The sequence below is a fragment of the Aspergillus tubingensis genome (genome assembly GCF_013340325.1).
Source record: "Aspergillus tubingensis WU-2223L DNA, scaffold_3, whole genome shotgun sequence".
Lineage (NCBI taxonomy): Eukaryota > Fungi > Ascomycota > Eurotiomycetes > Eurotiales > Aspergillaceae > Aspergillus > Aspergillus tubingensis.
In genome coordinates this window covers 3652177-3680045 of record NW_023336277.1, presented here as the reverse complement: position 1 = coordinate 3680045, position 27869 = coordinate 3652177, and the positions used below count along the sequence as shown (strand labels likewise).

At 52.9% G+C, this 27869-nt stretch overlaps 10 protein-coding genes across 10 annotated transcripts; 3 read left to right on the top strand and 7 right to left on the bottom strand.

The window, feature by feature from the left end:
- Window positions 1-563: 563 nt before the first annotated feature.
- AtWU_02358 (DNA-directed RNA polymerase) lies at window positions 564-4725 on the bottom strand (the record flags this gene model as incomplete). Its single annotated transcript, XM_035497472.1, has 2 exons — window positions 564-3848; window positions 3907-4725. The coding sequence occupies 2 exons, from the start codon at window positions 4723-4725 to the stop codon at window positions 564-566; spliced, it is 4104 nt and encodes a 1367-aa protein (XP_035353365.1).
- Window positions 4726-5504: 779 nt separating this feature from the next.
- AtWU_02357 (uncharacterized protein) lies at window positions 5505-6599 on the bottom strand (the record flags this gene model as incomplete). The annotated part of the gene is made up of 3 exons (XM_035497471.1): window positions 5505-5726; window positions 5806-6077; window positions 6140-6599. The coding sequence occupies 3 exons, from the start codon at window positions 6597-6599 to the stop codon at window positions 5505-5507; spliced, it is 954 nt and encodes a 317-aa protein (XP_035353364.1).
- Window positions 6600-7143: 544 nt separating this feature from the next.
- On the bottom strand, window positions 7144-11944 carry AtWU_02356 (sulfite reductase (NADPH) subunit beta; the record flags this gene model as incomplete). Its single annotated transcript, XM_035497470.1, has 4 exons — window positions 7144-7173; window positions 7230-11612; window positions 11668-11807; window positions 11914-11944. 4 exons carry the CDS (start codon window positions 11942-11944, stop codon window positions 7144-7146), a joined length of 4584 nt encoding a protein of 1527 aa, XP_035353363.1.
- Window positions 11945-13656: 1712 nt separating this feature from the next.
- AtWU_02355 (inositol phosphorylceramide synthase regulatory subunit KEI1) lies at window positions 13657-14816 on the bottom strand (the record flags this gene model as incomplete). Its single annotated transcript, XM_035497469.1, has 2 exons — window positions 13657-14628; window positions 14775-14816. The coding sequence occupies 2 exons, from the start codon at window positions 14814-14816 to the stop codon at window positions 13657-13659; spliced, it is 1014 nt and encodes a 337-aa protein (XP_035353362.1).
- Window positions 14817-16104: 1288 nt separating this feature from the next.
- Window positions 16105-17055, bottom strand: AtWU_02354 (Rab family GTPase YPT6; the record flags this gene model as incomplete). The annotated part of the gene is made up of 5 exons (XM_035497468.1): window positions 16105-16163; window positions 16228-16630; window positions 16759-16847; window positions 16916-16941; window positions 17003-17055. The coding sequence occupies 5 exons, from the start codon at window positions 17053-17055 to the stop codon at window positions 16105-16107; spliced, it is 630 nt and encodes a 209-aa protein (XP_035353361.1).
- Window positions 17056-17581: 526 nt separating this feature from the next.
- On the top strand, window positions 17582-18429 carry AtWU_02353 (H(+)-transporting V0 sector ATPase subunit c''; the record flags this gene model as incomplete). The annotated part of the gene is made up of 5 exons (XM_035497467.1): window positions 17582-17639; window positions 17709-17743; window positions 17802-17893; window positions 17956-18264; window positions 18321-18429. The coding sequence occupies 5 exons, from the start codon at window positions 17582-17584 to the stop codon at window positions 18427-18429; spliced, it is 603 nt and encodes a 200-aa protein (XP_035353360.1).
- A 466-nt stretch (window positions 18430-18895) lies between these two features.
- On the top strand, window positions 18896-21202 carry AtWU_02352 (bifunctional molybdopterin adenylyltransferase MobB/molybdopterin molybdotransferase MoeA family protein; the record flags this gene model as incomplete). The annotated part of the gene is made up of 4 exons (XM_035497466.1): window positions 18896-19165; window positions 19219-19259; window positions 19321-19358; window positions 19413-21202. The coding sequence occupies 4 exons, from the start codon at window positions 18896-18898 to the stop codon at window positions 21200-21202; spliced, it is 2139 nt and encodes a 712-aa protein (XP_035353359.1).
- Window positions 21203-21602: 400 nt separating this feature from the next.
- On the bottom strand, window positions 21603-24724 carry AtWU_02351 (DDHD family phospholipase; the record flags this gene model as incomplete). Its single annotated transcript, XM_035497465.1, has 4 exons — window positions 21603-22078; window positions 22129-22266; window positions 22324-23644; window positions 23705-24724. The coding sequence occupies 4 exons, from the start codon at window positions 24722-24724 to the stop codon at window positions 21603-21605; spliced, it is 2955 nt and encodes a 984-aa protein (XP_035353358.1).
- AtWU_02350 (uncharacterized protein) lies at window positions 24691-25154 on the top strand (the record flags this gene model as incomplete). The annotated part of the gene is made up of 3 exons (XM_035497464.1): window positions 24691-24701; window positions 24822-24843; window positions 24900-25154. The coding sequence occupies 3 exons, from the start codon at window positions 24691-24693 to the stop codon at window positions 25152-25154; spliced, it is 288 nt and encodes a 95-aa protein (XP_035353357.1).
- Window positions 25155-26244: 1090 nt separating this feature from the next.
- Window positions 26245-27619, bottom strand: AtWU_02349 (uncharacterized protein; the record flags this gene model as incomplete). The annotated part of the gene is made up of 3 exons (XM_035497463.1): window positions 26245-26871; window positions 26928-27510; window positions 27561-27619. 3 exons carry the CDS (start codon window positions 27617-27619, stop codon window positions 26245-26247), a joined length of 1269 nt encoding a protein of 422 aa, XP_035353356.1.
- Window positions 27620-27869: the final 250 nt, after the last annotated feature.

Sequence of the window (27869 nt, the reverse complement as noted above, 5' to 3'; positions counted from 1 at the left end):
CGGCCCATGCAGGGTTCGCTCCCAATGAAGGCAATTCATTCTACGCCCTGCACGTCAGCTTATCTCCGACCCTCGTGCGGGTCACGTCCAATGGGAGGTTTTACGCTGCTCACAAGGTCATTCACTTTCACTTTTGTGCATTATAGTTCATATATACAATGTGGTCAATAAATTCCATCCCGACTATATACACCAGTTCCCATTTTTTATGCCAACACAATGATATCAAACAACTTGAAACAACACTGTACACATTCATTCATGCATCCCAATCCCATGCAGTATAACCATGCTAGAAAGAAACAACCATAATCAGGTATTAAAAAGAAAAGTGAGGGAGATCCCAACCGGGTGAACGTATTGTAGAACCCCAAAAATGTGAGATCACCAGAAGGTCAATAAATGTACAAGAGGCGACGACATCCGGAGAAGGATCAGGTCAGGACACGGTCCTACCGAGACCAAGCTCCATACCAGAGCGCCATAAGCAGAGACAGCCGTGGCCCGCGCGAACTGACCCCGGCCTAGGCAAATGCGCCCGAGCGTTCCAGGGCGTTCCCGCCTTAACAGAAGAAGTACTTGCTGTCGCGGATCCGCGTCACGTCCCATGTACCCTTGGTCGGGACGGCACGGAACCGCAACGGCAGCCAAACATGCACATACGATTTTTTGGCTTGCTTGCGCTTGGTCGGTGCCGACTCTTCCGTAGGCATCTCCTCGTGGGGATCCGCCTTCGCTCCGAGCACGTTGTCGAAGCCCTGGAACAGGGTCTCGATGGCCGGATCGGTAGGATCAGCCTCCATACCGGAGATCTTGCGCTCCGCTGCCGCCAGGTCCTCCGGCACGTGGCCGACCGCTGTCTCTCCCAGAGAACTGGCGATCGCCAGATCCTCGTCGCTTCCGAATTGCTCGAAAATGCTGGCCGGGGTCACCATGGCACGTCCCTGAGCCTGGAGCTCCGGGTCCTCCGCCTGCAAGAGCTTCTGTCGCTTGTGTTCCTCCAGCAGCTCCTGAACCTTGAGGGCCTTCTGAGAAGCCTTCGATCCCTTCCGCAGGGCCTTGATCCTTTGTCCCAGGGCACTGCTGGCGTCCACCTTGGCAAGGAAGAGATTCTTGCTGTACCGGACCTCGAACTCTGCAGCCAACCTCTTGACCACGTCGTCCGAGTGCATACGCACGAACGCCTCACGAAGCAGCTGGTTCATCGAGTCGATGTCACAGGCGTGAGTCCAGAAAGAATCGTGAACGGCGGAGAACTGAAGCCCGGCGCGGTGGCATGCGATCGCAGACAGCATCATGTGGGTGGCATCGAGAGAGTGGATGAAGTTGGGGGGGAAGGCTTGCAGCTGCTTACGCTTAGAGACCACGTCGCCCGAGCTGCCATCAACAATGCTCAAATCCTGGAGTGTAGTGTAGATACGGCGAGCCTTGCGAACCCGGTAGGGCTGGACAACAGGCAAGCCAAGGGGAGTAGTCCAAATCACGGTAGACCGGAACTTCTTCGTAGGATCCTCCATCTGCTTCGCTTCCTCGGGGTTCATAGCCTCCTTGGCAATTTGCTCAATCTGTTCCGGAGACAGCGACTGCGTGATACGACTGGCGCAGTCACCCAGCCAGTACTGGATATCGTGGGCACCGTTGAACATGGTGCCCAACGCCTCGAAGACCTTCCGTGCAATGTAGATGGCTCCCTGGTGTTTCTGATCCTGGGAGAGTTCAGGGTAGTGATCGATAAGTTGCTTGCGAACCTGCTTCATGGCTCCCATGAAGGTCACACCGTATACGTTAGTCATGACGGTTTGCTTCACCACCTTTCTGGTAATCTTGCCGTCCAAGTATTTGGCCACACTGTGGCCCTGCGCAGCTTCCCGAGCAACGGCTTCCTTAACGAATTCGGCGACACCAGTATACACATCGGACGGGCGATCAGACGGTTCAAGGTTGACTTGCTGAGCGCCGATCTTGTCACCACCCAGTGCTGCATAGTGCTGCAATCCGTTACACGAACCATCCTGGTGGACGGGCAGGCGAGATGCGAATTGAGTGGGATCCGGGTGCTGGAGCGCGTTCCTCAACTCACAGCAGGCAGCCAAACATTGCCACGGATCATCGGCTTTCAGCCACCAACGCCTGCCATGAAGACCGTTGTTGGCAGAGTCAAGCACATCGTCCAAATGATCCATGGTGAACTTCTCACGTTCAGAGAGACTTGCCTTGTCGAATCCAGACAGGTTAGCAATCTGAACCTTCAGCCACCTCAGTCCACTCTCTCCAAGCGGCTTGGCTTGGCTGAAGAGCAGCAGACCTCTCGCATTGTCTGCACCCATCTGGTTGAGATAAGGCGGGAGAGGATAGGCACGTCCACGGAAGTCCAAGTTGTGAGGCAGATAGAAGGTCTCATTCCTGTACGCGCGGGCCACCTCCATCTGGAAGTTCTGGAAACAACGCTGGGAGTGGAAACCGGCTCTGCGGTTTTCAATCTCACGCATATCATTGTCCCATTTCTTTTCGGCTTCGTAGCCCTCCTCCGGGGATGGTTTAGGAGGATGAGGCAATTCGGGCTCCAGCGGGGCGAGATCGGCGACAGGTTCTCCAGAGTTCCAAGCTTCAAGCATAACCTTGAAAACATCTTCGTTGATGACCCACCCGGTGTTACCGAGAATATCCAGTCCCTGGCGGATTTGCTCAAGTCCATTATTCTCCAGTGCTGCCTTGACATAAGCGGGCTGCAATGTCTCACCGGGAGTCGTACGAATCAGGTTGCTCTTGTAAACGTGGTATCCACCATCGGATACACCTTTCCACGGCCTAGGCTTGCTCAACATGGGCAAATGGCGACCCAAGAGATCAGACGTAGGCTCTTTGGTGACTATCTTGACGATTTCAGGGTGCAAATGGATGAAACCAGCACGTCTACCCCAGTTGATTTGATAAGCATGCTGGAAGGCAGGCTGCATGGAAATCTCAGGCTTCTTCGTTTCGGGGTTGTCGATTTTCACAGGGGCCTTGGCGACTTCGAAGAGGAAACTCATCAAGGCAGCTCCAACCTTGGCCTTCACACGAGCTGACCAAGCAACAGCAGGGTCATCCTGCTCCAGGTTTCGGACAATGGTGTGCCACTTTGCCCGACCATCCTTTTGTTTGCGAAGGGAGAGGGTTTGCTTAACCGCCTTGAGTCGTGCGGCATCAGCTGCAGATTCTTTCTTGAGGGTGAGCTCAGCGAGGAATTCATCATGAAGTTCGGAGCCGATTCCAGTAGCGATCGAAGCGAGCTTCAGTCCTGAATCCATGCCTCCCCGTCCAAAAGAAGACAAAACGCTCAGGATGGTGAGCGCGGCCAGCTTGTCCGAGTCAACACAACGCAAGAAGACACCGTATTCGCAGCGCTCCGTATCCTCCAACGTCCGAGGGGGCTTGGCCTCCGATTGTTCCACAAGCTTCAGCTCCGCCTCGATTCTGGACACAAGATCGGTGTGCCATTGGTTGATAATACTGCCCAGGCGCTTCTCGCTTCCAGTAGTATTAAGGCCGGCCTTCTGTCGGTCAATGGTCTCTTGCCTCCAGCGGTTGAGGGCCGCCTGGATAGAATTGGCTTCGAGCTGTTTTTGTCTGGACATGTTGTACATTTCTCGGGACTCCGCATCTGTGTACTCGCCTTCCGCGGGAGCGGACACCTTCGAAGGACCGTTAAAAAGCGAAAGCGATTCCCTCAAAGAAGAGAGACCGAGACCCTTCTGTTCGACGGCTTTGACTTCCGGCAGATCGGCTGCATCCGCGAGGGGATCTTCGGTAACAGCATTGCTATCCAAGCTGCCCATTGAGACGCGCTGGATATCGGAGGAACAGATCTATTCGACGCTGCTATCAGCAAAGATGATCAAATGTAAATAGTAGACTCAAACTCACCTCTGATAGCTCACCAACTTCCAGTTCGGAGAGAACAGGAGCAGCCAGAACTTCCTCTTCAAGAGATGCATTCTTGGCGAATTCCCAGTATCTGCGTACTGCTCGATCACGCTTGGTACCGTGGAACATCCGCAGGGCCATCCGAATCATCACTGCATAGGTCGTCGCGTCGGGAACCACGCCAGAGGCCGGCAAATCAACCTCGAAGAACTTCTGCATGGGCAAGACAAGGTTGTGCTGCCTCGTCAAGATCATCTGCGAGACCATGCCCTCGAGGTAGCGGTTGTGAAGGGCCAGGTACTTAGGGGAAGCTGGGGGGTAGCATCCTCTAAGCCGGGAAAGAAGAATAGCAGCACGATCGTAGCGGTGAAGTCTCAGTGAAAGGTCGAAGTTTGCCAGCATTTCTTCTTCATCACCACCAAGACCCTTCACTCTCCGCAATACCTTCGGTTTCGTTTGTAGTGCATCATCCACGATGACCAAAGACGAGGGATCAAATTCATGAGCGAGGGGAGAGAAAAACGAGGACAGGTGGTGATCGAAGTACTGCTCGGGGTTATACGCAGGCGATTCGAAAGATCCATACGACCCTTGGTCAATGGCAGACTGGTCGGCGGCAGTGGCGAGGCTTCGACTCGACTGGAAGGATGGCCGGCGAGGACGTTCCTGGGGAGCATTTGCAACTGTGTTTGTGAGAGCGGAGGGCCGACTCGATTGGGAATGAAGTCTCAGAGTTGCAGGCGAAGGCAACACCGAGCGCCCCTTTGCAAGGCGCAGACGAGCGAAGGCATTTTTCTGAAGAGCAACACGGGACAACATGATACACGAACACCGCTAGACGCGATGATGGACGATTAGAGGTATATCGCTGATTATTTGCAATTATAAAGAAGGGAGATGATTGAATGCAGAACAAAACAGGGCGTCTAAAAAACTATAGTAGAGAGAAGGAAATCGGAAATAGATGCAGGATGGATGCAAATGACCCAGATAAAAACCTATCAGATGGTGCACATCTATCCAATCTGACAAGCCGTCCTGCAGCCCTTCAACGACCGAGGAAGGGAACAAAAGAGGGAAAGGAAAGGGAGGATGGGGAGGAGGAGAGAGAAGAGAAAAAGGCGTGAAGGCGAGAACTGCGAAACGGATCTCCAGTCGAGACGGAGACTTCGGCGGACGGAAGTGAAAATTGGTCCACCGCCCCGATTGGGCGATAAGGCACGTGAGTGACACGTGATGTTCTGGAAGATCGTCGGTGTTTTCCCACGCGCTCATTGGCTGGAGGCTTCGTCTGTGTTTTCTTCCATTGATTTCGTCCAGCAGCGATGATCTCGATGGCAAATGGAACAGGCCCACTAAAGCAATGCGTAGAGCACTGAGCTGTTCAGGAGCTGCATGCTTCACCATATTCTCCATTGCCTGAGAAAATATGGTTGTCCGACTCCCTTAAAGTCTATTCTCCACCATGCAAACTTAGCCGTGAGGTACTGCCTACAGCTTCTCTACTATGTATACGCCTTTGTGATACCCAGCTTATGTGCAAGTCATTCAGCATTCGTAATTTTGCATATCATGATACCCCCAGCCAATGCAGCTAATCACCCTTCCGTTGTCCCCTCAGCAGACTGCTGTTCCTCCCGCTGCTTCATGCGGTTCTGTTTCATTGCCCAGCCCGTCATCTCCGGTCGCGCAGGATCAATCCGCGGCGCACTCATCGTATCCAGATAACTCTCACTGTCAATCGCCGACTGCAGCTGCGGTAGACTATCCACATCCTGATGCATCATGTAGTTTTCGTACAATTGCCACGACTCCTCAGTCTGCCAGACAAAACACACCCACATTAGCAAGCATTCCCTTTAAGCCCAAGAAATCAACATCATCCAGTATAACACTCACCTCAGCATCCACCCACTCATAATCCTTCCACTTCTCATCCTGCATCTTCTTCAAAAGATCCAGATTGCCCGCAACCTGCGCCGCCTCACCATCCTCCGCGGCCTTGATCTTAACATCAATAGCCCTAGCCTCGCTCTCACCGGGACGATCCTCCTCGCCCTCCTTCCTCGCCTTCCCCTTACCCTTCGTAGGCATCTCATCCAAAGCATCAAGGTGATGAAGCTGCGGATGTAACTGCACAACAGCCGAAACAGGCGAAAGATGCAACTTGTCTATCCCAAACAAAACCCCATTAGCCCATACCTCCCCAACTAAAAGAAGGGATCAAACTTACCCCCCCTAAAAGCCGCCAACATATAAACCGGATCCCCATCCTCAGGACTCTTAATCCTCCCACCCAGCGTCTGCACCCTCATCAACGACGCCGTCTCATTCTTCGCATCCGTCGCATCCTCCATCTTCACCTTCGCCGGCGCACCACCAGCACCCCCGGAACTAAACCCACCCGCCATACCAAACGCGCCGCCTTCGCGCGCACTCTTGCTCTTCTTCAATGCATCGCCGTAGCGCAATCCCTTGCTGACATCGTAATTCACGCGTGTGTTAATGGGGACGTCGACTTCCACCAGCCCCGTCTTGGGCTTCAGGCGGAAGGAAGTAGGTTTCTGGCCGTGGCGGTCGTCGTAGGCGGAGCCCGTGGGTCGGTCGAGGTATTGTAGGACGTAGCGCGAGATTTCTGAGTCGGTGAGGCAGATGTCGTAGGAGGCGATGACGGGGTCGTCGGTGGGGTCCATGGTTGGTGGGTAGGTAGGTTGGGTGGGATGGCGTTGTTGGGGTGGGTGATTATAAGGACGTGGTCATGGATTGAGGGATCGTGAGAGATTGATTGGAGGGATTTGGGGGTATAATAAGTGGGAGGAGAGCTTGCAATGGCTGCGTGCTTTGCGGGGTGTTCGGGTTTTTTGCAACTTTTTTCTTTGCTTTATCGGAGGCGGAGGAGGTTTGATAAGCTGCCCGCTTGCAGAATCTATGGGTTTCACACCGCCTTCTTGTTTAAGGGGTAGATCTATAAGGGAAGAAGAAGTCTGCGATCATGTTTAAGAGTAAAGGATCTAGTAGTTTACTGATTGCCAGCTAGTGGCTGTTTCAAGAGTAACAATCGGAAAAGTGTACATTTTACAATCACAGCTATGAATGCAGATGCGACAATAATTTGGTCATCAACAGTATGTACAGAACAGCTGTATCGTCGTAAAACTCATAAAACTTCTTGATGTATAACAGTATCACATGAATGCCGACTATCCAGAGGCATTATTTTTGGGATATCTCCAACGTCTACTCCTCATCCTCGTCATCTTCAGCAACCTGTAAAAGTTATTAGTAATGTGTCAAATGGAATGGATAAAAAAGGGTCAACATACTCCTTCGTGGAAGTTCTGTCCGTCGGTGGTCGCCTTGATGACACCAGCACGGATACACCAGTCTCCGAATCTCTCAGGGGTCTCGCCATCAGTGTTACGCTCCTGGGAGTAACGCTTGAGAAGACCCTTCATGATGTCGAGGATCTCATCCTCCTTGATCGAAGAGCGGTAGAGCTTGTTCAGACGCTGGCCGTGGTAACCACCACCGAGGTACATGTTGTACGCACCGTAGGCCTTACCAACGAAAGCAACTTCAGCCAGCCAGGGTCTGGCACAGCCGTTGGGGCAACCAGTCATACGCATGACAATGCTGTCGCTGGCCAAACCGACCTCCTCAAGAGTGGACTCCAGCTTGCCGATAAGGACCGGGAGGTAACGCTCGGACTCAGCCATGGCAAGACCACAGGTGGGGAAGGCAACACAAGCCGACGAAGAGAGACGCATACCGCTGAAGGAGGTGTTGTCGAGCTTGTACTGAGCCATCAGCTCCTTGATGGCGGGAAGGTCTGCATCCTCAATGTTGGACAGGATCAAGTGCTGGTTACCGGTGAGACGGAACTCGCCCTTGTCGAGCTTGGCAAGCTCACGCAGACCAGTGCGCATCTTGAAGTCAGCGGTGTCCTCAATACGTCCGTTCTCGATGAAGAACGTGAAGTGGTTGAGGCCCTTCTCGTCCTTCAGCCAGCCGAAGGTATCAACGTTCGAAACGAACTTGAAGGGACGGGGCTCGGCAAAGCGCAGGCCCTCGGGAAGAAGGGCCTCGACCTTCTCCTTGTAGGCATCCACGCCCATGTCGTCAATGGTGTACTTTAGACGAGCGTGCTTGCGGTTCTTGCGGTCACCGTGGTCGCGCTGGACCAGCATGATCTTCTCACAGACAATGTGAGCCTGGTCAGCAGGGACGTAACCGAACATGCGTCCCGTCTGGGGGTAGGTCTTCTTGTTGTTGTGAGTAGCACCCATACCACCACCGGCAGTGATGTTGAAACCTTCCAGGTGTCCATCGGCGCCCTTGATGGCGATCAGACCAATATCGTGTGCGTAGACATCGGTATCGTTGTGGGGAGGAATGGCAATGGTGATCTTGAATTTACGGGGAAGGTAAGTGGGACCGTAAAGCGGCTCATGGTCAACAACAGCGTCACCCGCAACCTGGACCTTCTTGTCGTCCTCATCCTTCAACCAGATCTCGTGATACGCAGTAGTCGCGGGAAGCAAGTGGTCACTGATCTTCTGGGCGACGGCGTGCGTCTCGCGGTGGAAGTAGGAAAGCTCAGGGAGGGAACTGCACATGACGTTACGGTTGACATCACCGCAAGCAGCGATGGTGGTCATGAGCGACTTGTTGATAGCACGCATGGCGCCGCGGAGCTTGCGCTTAATGACACCGTGGAATTGGAAGGTCTGTCTGGTAGTCAACTTCATGGTCTCGTTACCATGAGAGCTACTGATGGCATCCATTTGCAGCCACTGGAGGGGAGTGGCCACACCACCGGGCAGTCGACAACGGATCATGAAGCTGTAAGCAGGCTCAAGACCCTGGGCCTTGCGCTCGTCACGGACATCACGGTCATCCTGCATGTAAGTACCGTGGAACTTGGTGAGCTGCTGGTCACTGGCGGAGATAGCACCAGTGGTTTCATCCAGCAGTCCCTCGGCGATGGTACCACGCAGGTAGTTGGACTGGATCTTGATATCCTCGTTGGTCAACGGCGCAGGCTCCTCCGGCAGACCCTCGACCTTGTCAACACCCAGAGCCTGCCAGAGACGAGGCTCCCACTCGGAGTAGCCAGTCTGGAAGGCATCGGGATCTTGGTCATCACCGAGACCAATGTCGGTCAGCTTGCGTCCACCAAGGAAGGCGATACGAGCATCAAGGTCCTTAGCGGGCTTGTTGTAGTAGATTCTGTCTTCCTTGCGCGGCCAGTAGTGGCTGTCACCCAGACCGAAAACGGAGTAGTTGATGGAAGACAGATCCAAGTCACCGGTGTTCTTCACAAACTCCCACAGGCCACGGCCATTCTGGGGGAATTCACCCTGACCGGCAGTACTGGAGATGAAGACCACGTTTTCTTCGGTGGCGAGGTCATCAAGGGGATAGTCATCCATGGCCATGACCATGGTCTTCAAGCCTCTGGCACGACCGCGGTTGCCGAGGCGCTTCGCCAGAGTCGCGGCGTTGCCGTTGTCGGAGGCGAAGAGAATGGTCAGAGGAGCACCGAAGAGACCCTCAAGGAGCTTCTCATAAGAGTCCTTAGCCTGGCGCTTCTGAAGAGAGCGGACCTCAGTTCCGTACGACTCAGAAAGCACAGCTGAGTACTTGGGGTGACGGTTCATGAGCTGGGTAAGCTGGTTGTCCCTGCGAAGGAACTCTTCAAGCTCACGCCTGATCCGGTCCGAGTCCAGAGAGAACTTAGGTTCGTCGTTCTCATCGTTGCCGGGGTTCCAGCGGTACAGCGGCCAGTAACCAAGGTCAATAGCCTTCTTGGTCTCCTGGAGAACAGTCAAGGCAGAGTCGTTCTCCTGGTTGTAGGGGAGGTAGGCAACAACAACGGAGGGACCCTTGAATTTCTCGGCCTCAGCCATAGCCTGGAGAACCTGGGTGTACGAGCCGTACACGGCGACGGAAGCAACATAGGCGTTGCCAAAGTTCATGGCATACAGACCAATGTCCTTCTTTCTGCGAGTGGGGTCCGCGGCGGTGCGTTCGGAGTAGGGCTGCGAATCAATGACGAGCATGTTGACGTTGGCTCCGGAGGCAAGGACGTGGTGAACACCGGAGTTGCCGAGATCATAAGCCCAGGCGTCAGAGCCGATGAGCCACAGGGACTCATCGTAGAAGAGCTTCTTGGACTGCAGGAGCTGTCTGGCAAGCTGAGAACCGTCGTTGGAAAGGCGGGCAATGACATCGGGTGCCAGCTTGTTGGCCTTGGAGGCATCTGCAACACTGAGGGCCCAGTTGGAGAGCCATGTCCGGGGGACATCAGTGGCGAAGCTGGTAGACTTGGAGGCCTCCTCGACTTCGCGGATAAAGCGCTGGCGGTGCTCCAGCCTGGCGGTCAACGCACCAAATCCGTACTCAGGGCTGGCCGCAATGGTGGAGGAGATTCCGGCGTGCTTCGAGCCCAGCTGGTTGGCGATGTGCAGGCGTTCACCGAAGAGCTGATTGAGGATCTTAAGGTAGGCGTTCTCAACGTGGGGCTGCTCGAGAGAAGTCTCAATGGACGGGACCTTGGAGGTTCCGATCTCAAGGTTCTGAATAGGGGAGGGAGAGCTCAGGTTCTGCACAATGCCACGAAGAGCCTGGACGGCAGTGGAGGGCTCAACGTATCCCAGTCTGTATCCCACAATCTTGGGGGCGGCCCGACCAGCAGCCGGGGAGAGACTGGAAAGAAGATCCATGAACGCCGGTCCCCACTTCGTAGTCTTGCGGACCTGCTCCAGCACGGCGATCTTCTCAATCGAGCTAGGAATAGATTCAACAATCTGGCCTCCAACCCAGGGGCGGTACAACCGCGCAGTGATCAAGCCAACATTTCCAAGCTCACTGGAAGCCTCCTCCTTGCCCAGAACGTCGACAAACACGCCAGTCGAGCCGAAGACGAAGATGGCCGACTTGGCATCGGAGGGACCAGTGTACTCAATCGCGCGGTAGTTGCGTCCGGTGGTCTCAGACAACACATTCCATATTTGAGAGGTCCATTCGAAAATGTCTGTAGCACTGACGGGCCGAGTGGCCGAGGCGTCGATGGTGGTGGCAGCGGAGCTAGTCGCACGGCTATCGACACTGCTGTCCCTCTGAGAAGAGCCGACAGACGAAGTATCAACACTGACATTGGAAGGAGTCTGAGTGGCCTGAGCAGGGGTGGAAGAACCCTCGACCTGGCTGGTGGCGGTGTCCACATCCTCAGTCACTGTAGCGACCCGTCCGGAGTCAGTGTACAGCGTCTGGGCACCCAGGCCAGAGGTATGTGTCACAGAGCTTCCGCCCAAGTTGAGGACAGACCGAAGGACCTCAGCGTCTTCCTCAGCAATGGCGTCATCGCGAGCGGAGTTGGCAGGGTCGAAGAAGTGGATGACACCCTTGCCGGACTTGCGGGACAACGCATGAGCAGTGATAGCGATATCCTGGGCCTCCTGAAGCGTCTCAGAGTGCAGGAAAGTGAATCCGCATTGCCTGATAGAGCTGATCACGGAGTAATCTGGGAAGGGGTAGGGCTCCAAAGCGACATGGATGACGACAGGGGTGTTCGCCAGGCGGTAGAGATGAGGAATGGAGGAGAGCAAGGTGGAGGAGGTGGTCACGACAGACACAGTGTTTCCAGTCTGAAGAGGGTGGAAAGCGGAGAGGAGGGGGTCTTCATTATAGCGAACAGCCACAACCTGTGCAGAGTGTTAGATCTGCCTTCATATAGTCCTTATGAACAGTGTGACTCACGTCAGTGACACCGCGGGGCAGAATGCTACGGGCATTGCTGGCCTTCAGGGTCTTGAGAGTCTTGGAGAACCAGGAATCGGCCTGCAATGACGGCTGAACGGAGAGAACGACATCGCTGGCCAAGTAAGCGACTCTCGCCACTGGAGGCATCAGGAGAATGGTTAGCACTCAGATCGGACCATGAATGATTCCTTTGAATGATAGAGTTCCAATCAGACAAAGAGAGGAACCAGAGGAACAGCATACCTGCTTCACCCGCAGTCGAAATGGATGCCATATTGACAATTGCTAGCTGCGCAGCGTAAAGCGCAGGAAGTGGGATGGCAGAGAGAACTGGATATCACCGCATACGGTGACTCCCCACTCAATTCGAGATCAATAAATGAGGATAATGAGGTAGGAGAAAGAGGAGGAAAAAGAAGAGGAGAAGTGGAATGACTCCAGGTAAAGACAGGGGAAATTTTAGCTTCACACTCAGCCCGTCTTTCCCTAATTTTTCTACAAAACTCCGTGCAGCGACGAGCAATGGTTCTGCTCCTCATAGACTTTTGGGGCCCTTCTCCGCCATCGGGGTTGGATTAGCCCGACGCTGATTGGATTGCGATCACGACATCGATGCAAACAGCTGCTGAACGGCCTTGCAAACATCCCCGATCAGGTCAAGTGCGGGGGCCTCGTGACTGGCCCTCGAGCACGTCACCCCGTTGATGCCTCGTGCATCAGGCAGTTATCGGCTTTTGCTCTGAATGCCGGCGGATTTCAAAGCACGGTCTACTACTTACTAGTACAACTACTAGTAACTACAACAACATCAGAATGATTCACACAGACTTGAGTTAATCTCATTGTATTGAAATTGTTCCCGTACAACCTATTTGTTATACAAAGAACACTACAGTTACTAGTATAAACCTTCGTGCCTTTATCTACTACTAGTAATGCCTAAATCTTCATGCTGATTCCACCTGTTCATAGTGGTCGGATATATATTCATAGTCAAACCCAGGTATCGGTGCTACTGGCAACCACTAGTAAGATATTATAACATTTCAATGTAGCCCGGGCGTACTACTGGTAGATTTGTGTACTATCATGCAATTACATCGGGATTTCTCGCGGGCTTTGCTGGGATTGTTCCAGACAGGCAACTGACATCATCCTTTCTCGGGCGAGACAGCATCGGAGATAACTCGGATCGGACACTAGATGCATAGTAGATTATTGTACAGCACGACATTATCCGATCTTATGGAAACCAAGCCACGATTTATTGCCAGTGACAGCTGACGAATCAAGATTGGCGAGGGGTATCTATTTCTTGCACATAAAATAATATGACGCTGTTCTCGGGCGCCCAAGTATGATGGGGGAAGAAATATATGCAAATCCCTAGCATGATGCGACAAAAATGTACCCTGAAAACAAGATAACGCCTCGAACGAACCATCCCTATGTCGATACAAATATACAGGTCCGAGACGCCAAGTCCATGTCGGCCGTGACGACAAACCTCCTCGAAAGCCAATATATGTTCATCCTTCCAGCTATGATGCCGCCTGGTAGCCCGCACCTTTCGCGCGCGCGACTATTTGATGGATGTCGTTTCAATGTCACACCATCGCTGCACAAGCCAGGACCGAAGAAGTGCGGTACCGTCCTTCCTTATTCCCCTATGCCCCCCATTGTCCCGATTCATAAACAGTGTATGTAGATCATTTCGGCATATATAATAACAGGTTTGAAAGGAAAACCACGCAACGTGGGTGGACACGAAGGGGGAGGCTATGGAGTTGTGAGCCCTCCACAGTAGCGTGTGGCATCGCCATCAAGAACGAAGCTCTCGCTCTGTCCTTGTGTGCCATATGGCAGACGGTGACAGATCATGTCCGCCGAGATGCGCCCTTGAGCCCCTTGGTAGTTTTGAAATGTATTACCGGATCAGAGACCGAGGATCCTCAATTGAAGTTCCAATGCAAGACGATCGCAGAATTACCTGCTCTCGGTCCAACCGTTCATCTTGACGTTCATTCCTGGGACCTGTTCATGGATCGGTTGTTGTAAGGCTACAGCCTGAAAAGCGGACTGAGAGGGTTGGGGAGGTCCGGTTCCCGAGCGGCGTCTTCTCTCCCGCTCGAGAGGGCCGGGAAGTTCGGTGTCTTCCGCACGAGCGCGGAAACGGCGGCCAAGGGTGGCCATCCAGTTTCCGCCTTCTTCATCCTCGCCGAGCCAGTAGTTGCGACCGATGCTGATCATGATGCGCCCGAGCTTTCCTTGCCAACCTTGGCCATCAGGGCTATACGGGGAGAAAGGCTCCCGGTCAATGTCCGCAATACTGGCGACGCTTGCGATGGAGGTATTACGGCTGTGGGTTGGGAGCTGGGTGTGGCGAGGGACGGCGACGTAGAGACGGAGGGCCTGACGAGCAAAAGCGAGCATGACGAAAACGAAGTAGATGCGAATAACCCAGAGGCAGCAAATGACAAAGATGCTTTGGAAGCTTTCGGGCTGTGCCACAGCGTTTCCGAGAGCATCCGGTCTCCTTGCGTAGTGACCGCTCTCTGCTTTGGTGGTGTCGTACTTGGGGCTGGTGAAGCCAGCGGTCTGGGCGATGGTCTCACCACCCGGTCCCGAGGCGCTGCCGTTGTCGTAATGCTGAGACACGACTAGGAACCAGGTCACACCGAAAGCTGCAGTATAGGCGGCATTGATCAGGCTGTCGAAGAGATAGAGCCAAGCGAGCGCGAGGCATTGTAGTGGCGTTTGTTTCCGGATGTGCGGGAAGAGCAGAGCTGTGAGGCCGAGGGCGAGGAGGGAGTAAATATACATGGACAGCTGCACCGGGGAGAGGTGGTAGCCGGTCAACAGGGCGAGCAAGCCATAGAGTCCGCTAATTTTGTTGAGGAGTAAGGAGAGAGTGATCAAGGAAGCTCCGGTTTGGAGGCTCATAACATAGAGGAAGGTCTGTGTGAGGTCACCGGAAGGCCGGGATGCGATGGTTAGCCTCATTACAGCGCGCGACCGGGCAACGGGGTCCAAACAGGGTCTGGGTTCCCATCCTAATTTTTTCATTTAACCGCCGGGGGGGTGTGTGTAATGTTGAAACATACCTCTGGCCGCGGGATGCGGAAGAGACGGGTTGATAAACCCATGATTGATATCGCCGAGGAGAGATATCAGAGTTAAGGGAATGTTATGTAGGAGAGGGGGGAAGATATGAGGGTTGTTGGTGGTGGTGGTGGAAGGTGGAAGGAAGGGAGCGACAGAAAGAGGAAAAGGAATGGAAGGGCTGGCGGGAAGAGCGAGATTGAAAGGACTAAAGAGGACGCAGCAGGGCGTGTTTAAGTGACGCTGGCGCCCAATTGCGGGTTTCACAGGGGCACGATTTTCCGGGCGATCCGCCCGCCGATCGATGCCCTTTTCTTGCTTGTGTTGCTTGCAACAGACCCTGTGGTCACCGCCAATGCGCTGCCCCATGACGTTGTTTTTGTTGGCTGTAGCAACAACAACACCAGAAAGCTACATACATACTACCCCTGTTATACTGACTATATTATAATGCTGCGACCGAACCGAATGACATCCGAATCAAACAATTCTGTGTTCGATGGTGGCCGTAGTTCTACCCTACCTCTTTCGCCCCCGTCTGGATGGATCCCCTGCCGACTAGGAGGTACTAGACTGTGCATGTCGTACGTACATACTCTGCTTGACCTGTGCTTGCCAAGACATAATACGAGTACGACCAATGCTACTGCCTGTTGGCCTGCTTACTATCGAACCCACCATTGTGCATGAATTCCTCTCTCAGGGGCTGATCTTGAAAGGGTTTTCCCCATTATGTTGTTGATTTTTCTCCGACAAGACTAGTCAGATCGCCGGGATGAGCGGTTGACACGATAACCTAATCGACACTTACCCCCCCGTTGATCATACGACGAAGAACCACAGCACTTGGTAGAGCCACCGATCCCAACAAAAGCTTATGCCACCCATGACTTGGCCACTGCAACATGAACGCCGTCTGGACTAGTGGTATTTCTAACAAATCGCAGCAGTAGCATCATCATTATCATCCATGATGCTCCCGGAGCAAGCGACACAGACAAGAAAACAGCACAAAAGTCGGGAAACCGCGGGGAAATGCAATATGATGTCAATGCACAAGCCGAACGCCTGGGTCTCCCGTCAAAAGTCGGAGTTCAAGGTAAGGTTTCAGGAAGAGCAAGAAAAGACGCATTCAACAGAAAAAAGAAAAGCTCAAGCTTGATCTAAACACGCTATTCACCTGGAACATAAAGGGAGAAAAATGTACATCTTAAAAATGAAGAGCATTATGGACAATCTCAAGCCTCATCATTGAGATTCAGGCACAGATAGAGAGGGATCGCAAGTAGTAGGGAGTATGGCCGGGGTAGAACGAATTAGAGAGTACAACATCTAGCAGGCGCATCCGTCGTTGGTCGTGGTCTCTTTCGGGGTGATGTTGACATCGATCACTGTCAAAGCCGTCAGTATTCATCCCGTGTAACTTATGCCATGGGCGGGAAAAGGGTAACGCACTTTGGTTGTCTCCCCGGTTGGCTTCACCCTCCATGCCGGGTAGGGCTTGCGCAATTCTCCTGAAAAGCTGCTTCACATTGTGACCAACTTTAGCACTGGTCTCAATGAACATCAAGCCGTTCTTCTTGGCCTCCTCCTCGCCCTGCGCCGTCGTGACCTCGCGCTTGTCATTCAAATCGGTCTTGTTGCCCACCAGAACGATGATCACATCGTTACCACGTTCCCCACGTACATCGTCGATCCATTTGCGTGTGTTCTGGAAGGACTTGGCGTTGGAGATATCGTAGACCACCACCGCGACGCTCGAGTCACGGATGTAGGAAGGAATCAAGGATCGGAAACGCTCTTGACCGGCTGTGTCCCAAAGTTGAAGGCGAACAGTTCTATCTTCCAAGTACATAGTCTAGGATGGGCGATGCGAATTAGCTTCCTGCAGTATCGCGAGCATATGGGGAACCACGAGACCGGGTGAGAATGGCTCGGGTGAGGGCCTGGCAATGTAGGGGAAGCAGTCGACTAGGCGTAGTATACCTTTGACAGGAAATCAATTCCAATGGTAGCTTGGTACGTGTTGTCAAATGAGTCGTACATGAACCGTGTGATCAGGGAAGTTTTTCCAACTGTGAGGGAGATGTCAGAGACCGGGTGGCGCCAATGGTTGGAGTATTGTCGCAGAAGATGTCCGTACCACTCTGCTCGCCCAAGAAAACCAGCCTGCAATTCGATTAGCCGCACATTCAGGAAAGCTGGGAGATATACTGCAGGCGAAACATACTTGAACTTCTTCAAAGGGTTCGAATACGACCCTACCCCGGAGGTGGATGCCATGACTGCAGATGTTCTGATAGTAGGAGTGGTGGCGGAATCAGGGGTAGCGGAGGCACGTCGCAAAGTCAACAAGTGTTAAGGCGGTGGACAACGGTCAGGTGGGAGGAGGGCACTAGGGATACAAGGACATATATTGGGGTGGAAGTATATCTGGGGGAGAGACGAGAGGTGCGAAAAGCGACCGTATATATCGGGGAGCGAGAGAGGTTCAGCAAGACGACGACGATGACTGGAGGAGAGCTCGACCCATGGATCGGTCCGGGGAACTTGGACAGTATTATGTACTCCGTATTTGTATTAAACTGGGATGATGGACTGACAAGCACACGCCCGCGGATTAATCGGCGGCCCGACCTCCACCTCCCGCTGTACTTGCGGCTTGTTCCAGCTACACGCTTCGGTCAAGAGCTCCCTACGCTCCTCGTCTGACTCCCTATCTTCTGCTCCTCTCCTCTTCGGGGCCCCCGTCGTTTGTTTTCTTGATATCCTTCAGCACTCAGGCAGTGCCGAAAACCGGGGTTTCATCATGGGTCTCCTCTATCCTTCCGGTGTTGTAATCGTGGCAGCAGCGGTGGTAGGACTGTGTAAGCAAACCATCATTCTGGCGCGGCGGGCTTCATCAAGACACTAATTTCCTTGGTTTCCATGATTAGACTACCTCTTCCGCGGTGAAGGCGAAAAGATTAACGTACGTCACTGACCCCTACGACCACGATGACCAGTGAACACCCGCTAATTCGATCTAGATCGGCTACTTCCTCGAGTCGGTGTCTCCGTATGCCTGGGCGAACTTTGGAATTGCCATGTGCATTGGCTTGTCGGTGGTCGGTGCGGCATGGTATGGCTTTACAATTCCGGCTTGTGTCATTGAGAACAGGATACTGACTGCGTTCCGATCAGGGGTATCTTCTTGACCGGCTCCTCGATCGTTGGTGGAGGTGTCAAAGCACCCAGAATCCGTACCAAGAACTTGATCTCGATTATTTTCTGTGAAGTCGTGGCTATCTATGGTGTCATCATGGCCATTGTCTTCTCCTCCAAGCTCAACCTCGTTGAAGGCGATGAGGCCTTCTCTGGCAGCAACTACTACACCGGATATGCGCTGTTCTGGGGCGGTATCACTGTGGGTGCCTGCAACCTGATTTGCGGTATCTCCGTCGGTATTAACGGAAGTGGTGCGGCCCTGGCCGATGCTGCTGACCCTAGCTTGTTCGTCAGCCCCTTCATTCGATTGGCGGAGTGAACGCTAACAAAATGCACGATAGGTTCGTCAAGATTCTGGTTATCGAAATCTTCAGCTCCGTTCTCGGTCTCTTCGGATTGATTGTTGGGCTTCTGGTTGGAGGAAAGGCACTCGACTTTGGAGCTGCCTGAAGAATGCTGCTGGTGGAGATGTAGAGGGCTATGATGGGGATGATCTGTACGACCTATATCATTCTTGTCTTCACTTTTCTGTTATTTGTCCTATTTATAGGCCGCATTGGGCGCATGGATTCGATTTGACTGTAGACCGGTTGGCTATGCGTGAATTGCATTGATAGTCTTGTTTTTGTTGCTTTGCCTGAATGGGAAAGAAGAGGAGGAAAGGTGTACAGTAATTGCTAGGAGATATCATAGGAACATTTTACCAAACGAAGATAAATAGCGAGCACAAGTAGTTTACGTCGTAAGCTGCAAGCTGTAGTAGCAGTTTTGTAGTATGTATGCAGCATGTTTTATAGTAGGCGCTGCGGGTCACCAATCCGGCCAGTCAAGCAGCCTCCGCTCTTATCAACGTCCATCTCCGTTCTCCCCGCCGTCCCGGTAGGAGACTCTCCAACAACCCCCTCACTTCTCTACAATGGCAGACAACACCCTCAAAGCGGCGATCTTGATCGTCTCAGATACCGCCTCGCAAGATCCATCCACAGATAGAGTGGGAGACACTCTGACTACCGTCATCTCAGCCGAAGGGTCGAATAACTGGGACACGCCCGTTATCAAGATCGTCCCCGATAATGTGTTGGAGATCCAACGCTCCATTTGTGACTGGACTGATGGTCCGAACTGGGTCAATCTTGTGGTCGTAAGCGGTGGTACTGGGTTTGCTACGAAGGATATCACGCCTGAGGTAGGTCTTCAATCTGCCCTTGAGCTTCGCATTACATTGCTAATGCCAGACAGGCCGTATCGCCTCTCATCCATCGCCATGCATCTGGCCTGGTGTGCGTCTATACCAACTCTCCCATGTCGGATTTATGGCCGATACTAACTTCCTGCACCTAGACACGGCATGATTGCAGCTTCTCTCAAAGTCACCCCTTGTAAGGCTGTCAGCGACAACATTGCAATAATCGACTGCTAACCAACACCACCAGTTGCAATGATGTCTCGCCCTGTTGCAGGTGTGCGAGACAAGACGTTGATAGTCACCGTACCTGGATCTCCCAAAGGAGCCAAGGAGAACCTCGAAGCAATCATCAAGCTCTTGCCGCATGCGTGTAGTCAGGCGGCTGGCGCAAACTCCAGAGCCCTGCACGCAGGCGGGGTCAAGAAGCTGGAAGCCGAGGCAGGGGTGTCTGCGCCATCTCCCTCTGGCAACAAGGCAGACCATCACCATCACCACCATCATCACCATCACGGTGGTCATGATCATAGTCATGGACATGCCGTTCCCCGCGCACATACTTCCCCGTCAGAACGTCCCCAATCAAATGACCCCAACGCCGGCCCAAACCGTCGATACCGCGAGTCTCCGTACCCAATGCTCTCGGTTGACGAAGCGCTCCAACTGATCAGCCAACACACGCCCGAACCGACAATCATTGAAGCCCCGGTGACAACAGCGCTCGTCGGATCTGTCATTGCCGAAGATGTCTACGCCCGGGAAGCCGTGCCCGCATACCGTGCCAGTATCGTCGACGGCTACGCCGTCATCGCCCCCGAATCCCCCGATGCCGGCCCCAGCACTAAGGGCATCTTCCCCGTTGCATCCATAACCCACGCCAACGAAGGAGGCATTCTATCCCCCCTCGAACCCGGCACCATCGCCCGAATCACCACCGGCGCACCGCTTCCCCCCAACGCCAACGCCGTAGTAATGGTCGAAGACACGGTCCTCGCCTCCTCGACCCCCGACGGCCAAGAAGAAGCAACCGTCGAGATCCTAACCGGCGACATCAAACCCCAAGAAAACGTCCGCGAACCAGGCAGCGACGTAGCTCTGGGGTCCTGCATCCTCCGCAAAGGCGACCTGATCACCTCAGTAGGCGGCGAGATCGGCCTTCTGGCGGCAACAGGAACCCAGACCGTGAAAGTCTACAAGAAACCCTGCATCGGAGTCCTCAGCACCGGCGACGAACTCGTCGAACACAACGACCCTCGCAAGCTCCAAGGCGGCCAAATCCGTGACTCAAACCGCCCTTCCCTCCTCTCCTGCCTCACCTCCTGGGGTTTCCCCACCGTCGACCTCGGCATCGCCCGCGACACTCCAGTCGGAGAACTCGAGCAAAGCCTCCGCGACGCCCTCAGAGGCGTCGGCAAAGCCCAATCCAGCGTCGACGTAATCATCACCACGGGCGGTGTCTCAATGGGCGAACTCGACCTCCTCAAACCCACGATCGAGCGTTCCCTCGGCGGAACCATCCACTTCGGCCGTGTCTCAATGAAACCAGGCAAACCTACCACCTTCGCCACGATCCCATTCAAGCCCTCCTCCACACCATCATCGTCCTCAGGCCAGCAACAAGAACGCGAAACTAAACTCATCTTCTCCCTCCCCGGTAACCCTGCCTCCGCGCTCGTCACCCTCAACCTCTTCGTCCTGCCCTCCCTCCACAAACTCATGGGCATGGAACAGCGCAAGATCACCCCCGCTGGGATCTCCCCGCCCCTAGGCCTTCCGCTTGTGTCTGTGGCGTTGGCGCATCCGTTCCCCGTGGATAAGAAACGCACCGAGTATCATCGGGCGATTGTTACGGCGTCGCGCGAGGATGGTCGGCTCTATGCTATGAGTACGGGATTGGAGGGAGTGGGACAGCGTAGCTCCAGAGTGGGTAGTTTGGCGAGTGCTAATGCGTTGTTGGTGCTGAAGCCGGGAATGGGCAAGGTGGAGAAGGGGTCGTTGGTTGAGGCGTTGATGATGGGGGCTGTGGTGCCGGAGAAATAAGGAGGAATTAACTACAAGCTTTTGCTCATTTAGGATATATAGCATAGCTATAATCAAAATTGCATTACTTCTTCATGATATTATGTAGGCATTACTTCTTCTGAATTATGACCTTGTAGTGTAGATATTCATTATTTGCCCCAAATATGCAAAAATACAAAATTCTATACCAGAACATAGCAAAACAAGAGCTGAAGTTATTGTACCATATCGCACTCTGGACTCCAAAACAAGGGTATCGCTACCACCAAGAAAAACCAGTATTAGATCAAGTTCTGTACCACAAGATTCCCGGGACGTGTTTCACACGCTAACCAAACATAAATCAGTAGGCTTAGACAAATATGAATAGATAGAATGACAACGCGCGATTCATGCGAGAATAGTTCAGACCACCGCATCAGCCTTTATGTATCTTCCACCCCTTCTTCTTCGCCGCCCGCAGCACAGGCAGAGTATACTCTCTGCCCTGTTTGCGAGCGACTTCAATAACGATAAAGCGTACGAAGTCAGTCAGGGTCCAGTAGCTGCTATGCGCGCTGAGCATGTTCAGGTATTGAATGTTGAGGGGCCCGCCGCCGCCAGAGAGGAAGTAGTCGATCTGGCCGTTGTCATTGAGGAGGAACATGCGCTTTTCGGCGATTTCTTCATGGGTGAAGTCGTGGGTTTCTAATTCGACGTTGGTGGGGAGTTTGTTGAGGGTTGCTGGACGGGTGGGGACGGTGGTGCTTGAGGGGAGTAGAGCTGGGGGAGTGCTCCAGCGGAATACGCTGCCTACGGATTGCCAGAAGGATGCGGCGGAGGTTGGGATGGAGGCGGGTCGGAGGGATCTGGCGAGGCCGCTGTCAACGGCGGCGTTGACGTGGTAGGCGATTGCTGGTTGTGTGTTAGTATGTGGTTTGAGGTGAGGGGTGTAAGATGCTTACGATCGGTGGTGTGCATGATGTTGTATAGGTTGTCGACAGCTAGACAGCCGTATGTGTCTGCTTCACCTGCCACGCCTCGGAGCCGGTCGTCGCCTTCACAGCCGGGTTTGTCTCGACCTCGTCGAGGTAGTAGGTTCGCTGTATGATTGGTTAATCCGATGAGGACACAGATTATGGATGAGAGGGCAGATTTACCTTTATTGAGAAGGAGGAAGAATCCGGCCGGACTGCCACATATAAATAGGTTCTTCGTATCAAATTCAAAAATGTCTCCGTGAACTTCGGTTTTTGAAAAGTTGAAGGTTGGGATCTTCGTTGGCTGATGAGTGAGAATGTCCAAGGCCATGGCGCTCCCCAGGGAATGTGCAAGCAGATGTACTCGCCCGTTCTGCTGGAACCCTGGGTTGTTCTCACACCAAAGCCGAAAGATGCGGTTAGCTTCTTTGACTACTGCACGTATCATCTTAGGCTTATGGTGAGACAGATAGTACGGGATGTCCAGCATGACATCGCTGATCAATGACCTGACAGCCGGTATCGTCTGCGGCGTGATATCGTCTAGGGAATAGTGGTTCGCAGCAGGATCTTCCCCAGCTGGAGACTCCAGGTTAGCTTCATCTAATGACAAGGTAGAGCGCCAATTGACAGGAAGGGCCATAATGCCTCCATGGCCTGGGCGCACATGCGGCCAGACGGGCTCGCTGTTTAATTCCACGTTGATCTGCCTTCGAAAGGCATTGATAGCATGGGTAAAATGGAAACTCTCCATCCGTTCCGATAGTTTCTGGCCAATACCGTGTATGACTAGCACCAAGTCTGTGGGAGCAGGCCGCAATTCCTCTATCGCACATGCATAGCAAATAGGCTCGATGGATGTCGTCGACATTGCTCGAGATTGGGTGCTGCGCAGGTAGTTCCTCACGTCTACTGGGCTGGGTTTGCTTGGGTGTAGTCGGTCCCATAATCGTCTACTGAAGCCACGAATCACAGGAATACCAATCTGTCTCCCTTTACGGATCGCACTGAGCGGCTTGCGTCCCCTTGACACAGATGGAAGAAGGCTGGGCCGGAGAATCTGTGCGTTTCTCGCGTCAGCGTAGATGACGCTAGAATTCAAGAACGGCTTGACAGTGTCGGATTGCGCGGATGTACTACCCGCAGCTCGGTTGAGGTCTAACGGCATTATTTCAGGACTTTTGCGCTTGTCTTCGTTCGACAGACGAGCGGTGGAGCTTCGGATTTCAGAACCTGGCGCAGCCACAGCTGTAGGTGGTCTAGTTGTATTCTCTTTCGGCCAGAGCTTGTGTACGATCTTCAATTCGGCATCGGCACCATTCTCAACGCAGCTATTGAGTTCATCTTGCCATGTTTCGGTCCATGGTTTCAGGTAGTTGTAGCCATCTTCCAATCTATTGGCGAGTTCGGTCTCCACAGGTAGCATTGTATTCTTGTAGAACCACGTCGCACGAAATACGCTCGAAATATCATGTAGGGGGCTCCAGTAAATCGGTTTCATCTGTCCGAATTTAGCCGCTTGCTATCATGGTCAACCGTTTTTATAGAAAATTGAACTTACCTTGAGACTCGGTAATTCGACCAGATGAAGCCGAGATGCACCTACGGGAACTTTGTGCCGTGGCTCCTCAACCGGGTCGGCTTCTCCCGTTTCACCATCATCCTCGTCGGGAGAGGCCTGTCGCATAGTCGTCCGTAATCCCGATGGTTTCGGTACAGATTGAATGGGTGGATCTATCAAGGAATCCTGGTTCCCATCTTTCGACGATATAGATTCCACAGACCGGCCTAATGGGCTGTGTCTGGGAGAGACTGGAGCTCTGGCAAAAGGGGAACCACTGATGCTCACATCGCGCGAAGGATAGCTTCGTGGACTGGTGCTTTCTGCGCCATCAGCTCCTGCATCGTCACTTGTTAGTACTTCATTAGCCTTGGTTTCTACCGATCCGAACTTGTCGTTGAAAGGCGGCTCCAGTTTGCGCCGTACACCTGTGCCGGCTGTAGGACCACCATCTAAGCTACTGCCAAGTGTGCGTGCCCTTTCTCGAGACCCTTTGTTGTTTACGCCTGCCTTACTAGCTTCGATTCTGGACCGTATTTGAGAGCTGGGAGGTAATTGGTCATCCAAGGAGCGTGAAGGGGCGCCAGCAGAGCTATTCCGGCTCCCAGCCAAGCTTGTGTCATGTAGTCCCTTGTGTTTCAATTTCCCCGGATCCACAGAAAATCCCCGGCCTGGTACATCGATGCCCGAATTCCTAGTTGACGAAGTACCACTTTGAGATTTGGATTTCCCATCGAGCTCTTTCCTTATGGTCTGCTGCAGTTGTTTCCAAGAATCTTCCAGGGCCGCATTATCCCTGACTGAGAAAGGCTGGAGCGGAGCCCACTCATTCCCCGAACCTTGACCGCTAGTTGGAGGAGGAAGGGCAGCCAACGGATCGTCGATTGCAAGGGTGGACGTGTAAAAGAATTGCGGTCGAACGCTGGGTGGTTTATCGGAAGAAAGCCAGGCAGAGAGATCGGGGTCGTCTTCCGCGAGTAAACAAGATGGGCCGTAGGTATGGATAGGGCCGGTCGTCATCGTGACGGCGAGTAGCAGGAACAGGACTAACGCAAAAGAGAGCTGTGTAAATAAACCAAGCCTGTGCAAAGTGACCAAGGGCTAACCAGCATGACAGTGAGTCCGAGTTGGGAGCAAATGTAGGCAGAAGCGCTGTTCTGTTGTTTGGAGATGTTCAGCGCGCGCTGGATTGTAGGTCAGCAAGGGAGGCCAGGTATCAGCGAGAGCTTCGAAAAAGCCCGATACCAGCTTTGAGGATAAGATTCATAATCAAAAGAGATGCAGTAAAAAGGCCTGCGATACTCCAGAAGCCAGCCAGGCAGCTGGAGATGGATCGGAGGCAGAAAAGGTGGCAGCAGCAGAAAAGATGAATCCAGGTGAATCTGCAGAGAACCCCATGACGTCGGCCCACGTGAAAGCCGGCCAGGCGATCGCCGATCTCGATTGGTAGCCCCAAACAACTTACGAGTATTTCAAACCATTACTCACACAGCACCAGCCACGAAGGATCATCCCTCTTTGCTTCTATGGGAATATTACTGGTTCTGCAGGTCGCTCGATTTGCTCAAGTAAAACCGGTGAGTGTGTCGCACCAAGCGGACCCAGAGACGAAGCTTACGGAGTTATCACGGCTAACTGTCAGAGTGGATCTTGGTTAACTATTACTATCTTATCTCTCTCCTACTATGGAGTAGACCGCAAGATTAAGCCATACGGATGCTGGAGGGATACTATTAGGAGCATGCTAAGCTATGCAAGGAAGACCACTCGACACGTAGCTAATTAGGGGCTGCCAACAAATACACAGCGCCCTCTACATTCCCGTAAACAGGGCCCGACATATTAAGCCTGAAACATATTCGATGTTTGCACCAGACACGATGGTTGAGCTGTGCGGGTTGTTGTCAATCGCACCAAGCAGACTACTCATACCGGGTCCCTGTTATAGTTGATCATCCTCAAGAACTTTGGCGGACCTTCTCGGAATATTATGAGCCGTTGCGCGGATGATCTGGCATGATGGTGGAGTGTGATCTTCTGTTGTGTCAAATGGGTGCCTGGACACTCGTAAGTGGGTTCAAATGATTGGTGAGAACCTTAGGCACTTTAGCTGGTCTCAGGTCACCTTGCGCCCTATTCTTGTATTTTAGGGGCTTCAGGGCTATATGGTGATGCATACGTGGCGATTGGTCCACTGGCTGCACGGTGAGTTGTGTCTGCAGGAAAGCGCCCGCCAAGCCAAGCTGTCAGACTCTCAGATGTGGAGTTGAGTATCTTAATACGCTCATTAACCGTCTATGATGGCCTTAGAGTTAGATAAATTCTTTTTCAAATGTGTCATGTCCTGGATTGGTATTTTATCTAGATAATAGATACAAGGCTCATTGAAGGCGTGCTAAGACACTAATTACTCGTCACCGCTTCTAGCATGTACCGTTGCTTGCTGTGCTGAGCTGGAAGGTGAGACAGACAAGGGGAATAGAAGAAAACCGAAGTAAAACGAAGAAGAGAATGAGAGACACCAAGTCGCTCAATGCGCCTTAAAAATGATGTCCATCGTACTTTCGACTGGGGAGAAGCGACTTCTCATGGCTACCATCAACTTGGCAAAGCTTCTCGAGATGGGACTTCATCAAGGAAAGTATGCTCATCTGGAGCTCTTCGAACGTGAGATAGGTAGTAAGAGGCGCGTCCAGCATATCCAGCAGTTTATGGATGTCATGCATGTGCTTGCGAACAGCGCTATCGGGGAAACAGAACGTGCGAACGCCCATCTCCTTACTGAGTGCCTTCCAATTATTCAGGTTCGACTTAAGGAGAACTAGGTTAGATGAGCATTCGCCGCTGAAACGCAGAGTCCGGATGTTTGCCAAAATCAGCCGGCGCTGGGTGGCCTGGTCGAACTGGAACTCAATGACCTGAGGCCGGTTCTTCGATCCCCAATAGTTGGTGACCTTGCGAATCGACTCTTCGGACAGACGGCCCTCATTGTATTGTCCGAGAAGGAACTTATTGGCGCTGACGCAGAGCATGACCTCCATTTCTGAGTATAGCTTGGCCTGTGTTGGAGGATCTAGCGAGATGGGAATGGTCGATTCGGGAACGAGTCTTGGGCGAAGTGTGGCATGGATAATAGGGTTTGGGTGAGCCCTGGCCACATCCTCGGCCTGAGATACCAACATTAGTATGTCTATACTGTGAAACGAGATGAGAAGTCACTTACGAGTTCTTCCACTTGCTTGATAACCTTCCTCCCCAGCCCTCTCAAGCCTCTGAACTTGTGAGTGTCCCTCGACAAATCCTTCATGTCGGCAGTGCATCCAAGCCAGCCGTTCTCACCGAAGAGCTTCTTGTGTGTGGTCTTTGTGGGCATTAGAGCAGGTTCCACACAGGACGCATCTACCTCATCATGCGGATAGTGCTCGGTAGGGTGGACAGAACGGGGGAGCACGTTTCTGAAACTATCGCCATTCTCGATAAGAGCAGTTTGTCCAGTTCGAAGCCCGTCTTGGGTCTGATACAAAGGCTTATGTTCTCTTCCGTTCTGGAGCAAGGTGCATGGCTGCTTAGGGACGTGATGGTCGGCATAACACTGGCATTCTCTCAGCAGAGATGCAGATGCTTCTCGATGAACACAAGACTTGTCGATTCCGGAATGTGTCGACTGTGACGACGGAGAGGAGAGACTTGGGGAGCCTTCTGAGGAGAGGATCATTTCAGTTGCGGCCTGAGCGGATTTGTTCCACATATCCATGATCTTGTCGTAGAAGGGGTTAATCCTAGCAATTTCCTCGTAGCTGAGGTTCCTCCATTGCAGTCAGCATCGCTGAATGGAAGCAACAGGGGGATATCTTACTCCGGGCTGAGCATGATGGGAACTTCCCAAGTCTCGCTGCTTTCGTTATTGCTCTCCATCTTGAAGTCGAGGCGTTTCAGTCAACTGATCAAGTAAGATGAGGCTTAGATAGACGAAGTCTGACAGGCAACGAAGGCACCGAGATATCCAGAGATGATCAAGGTTTTTGGATAGACAAGAATCCGAAGATGTTGAAGGGTGTAGTCAAGCAGGCCAGGCACACAGGACACAATTACCTATCCTATTGTTCTATTGTGAGCCTATTGTCTCCATTGAATGTAGTAAAACTGAAACTATACCAGTATCAAG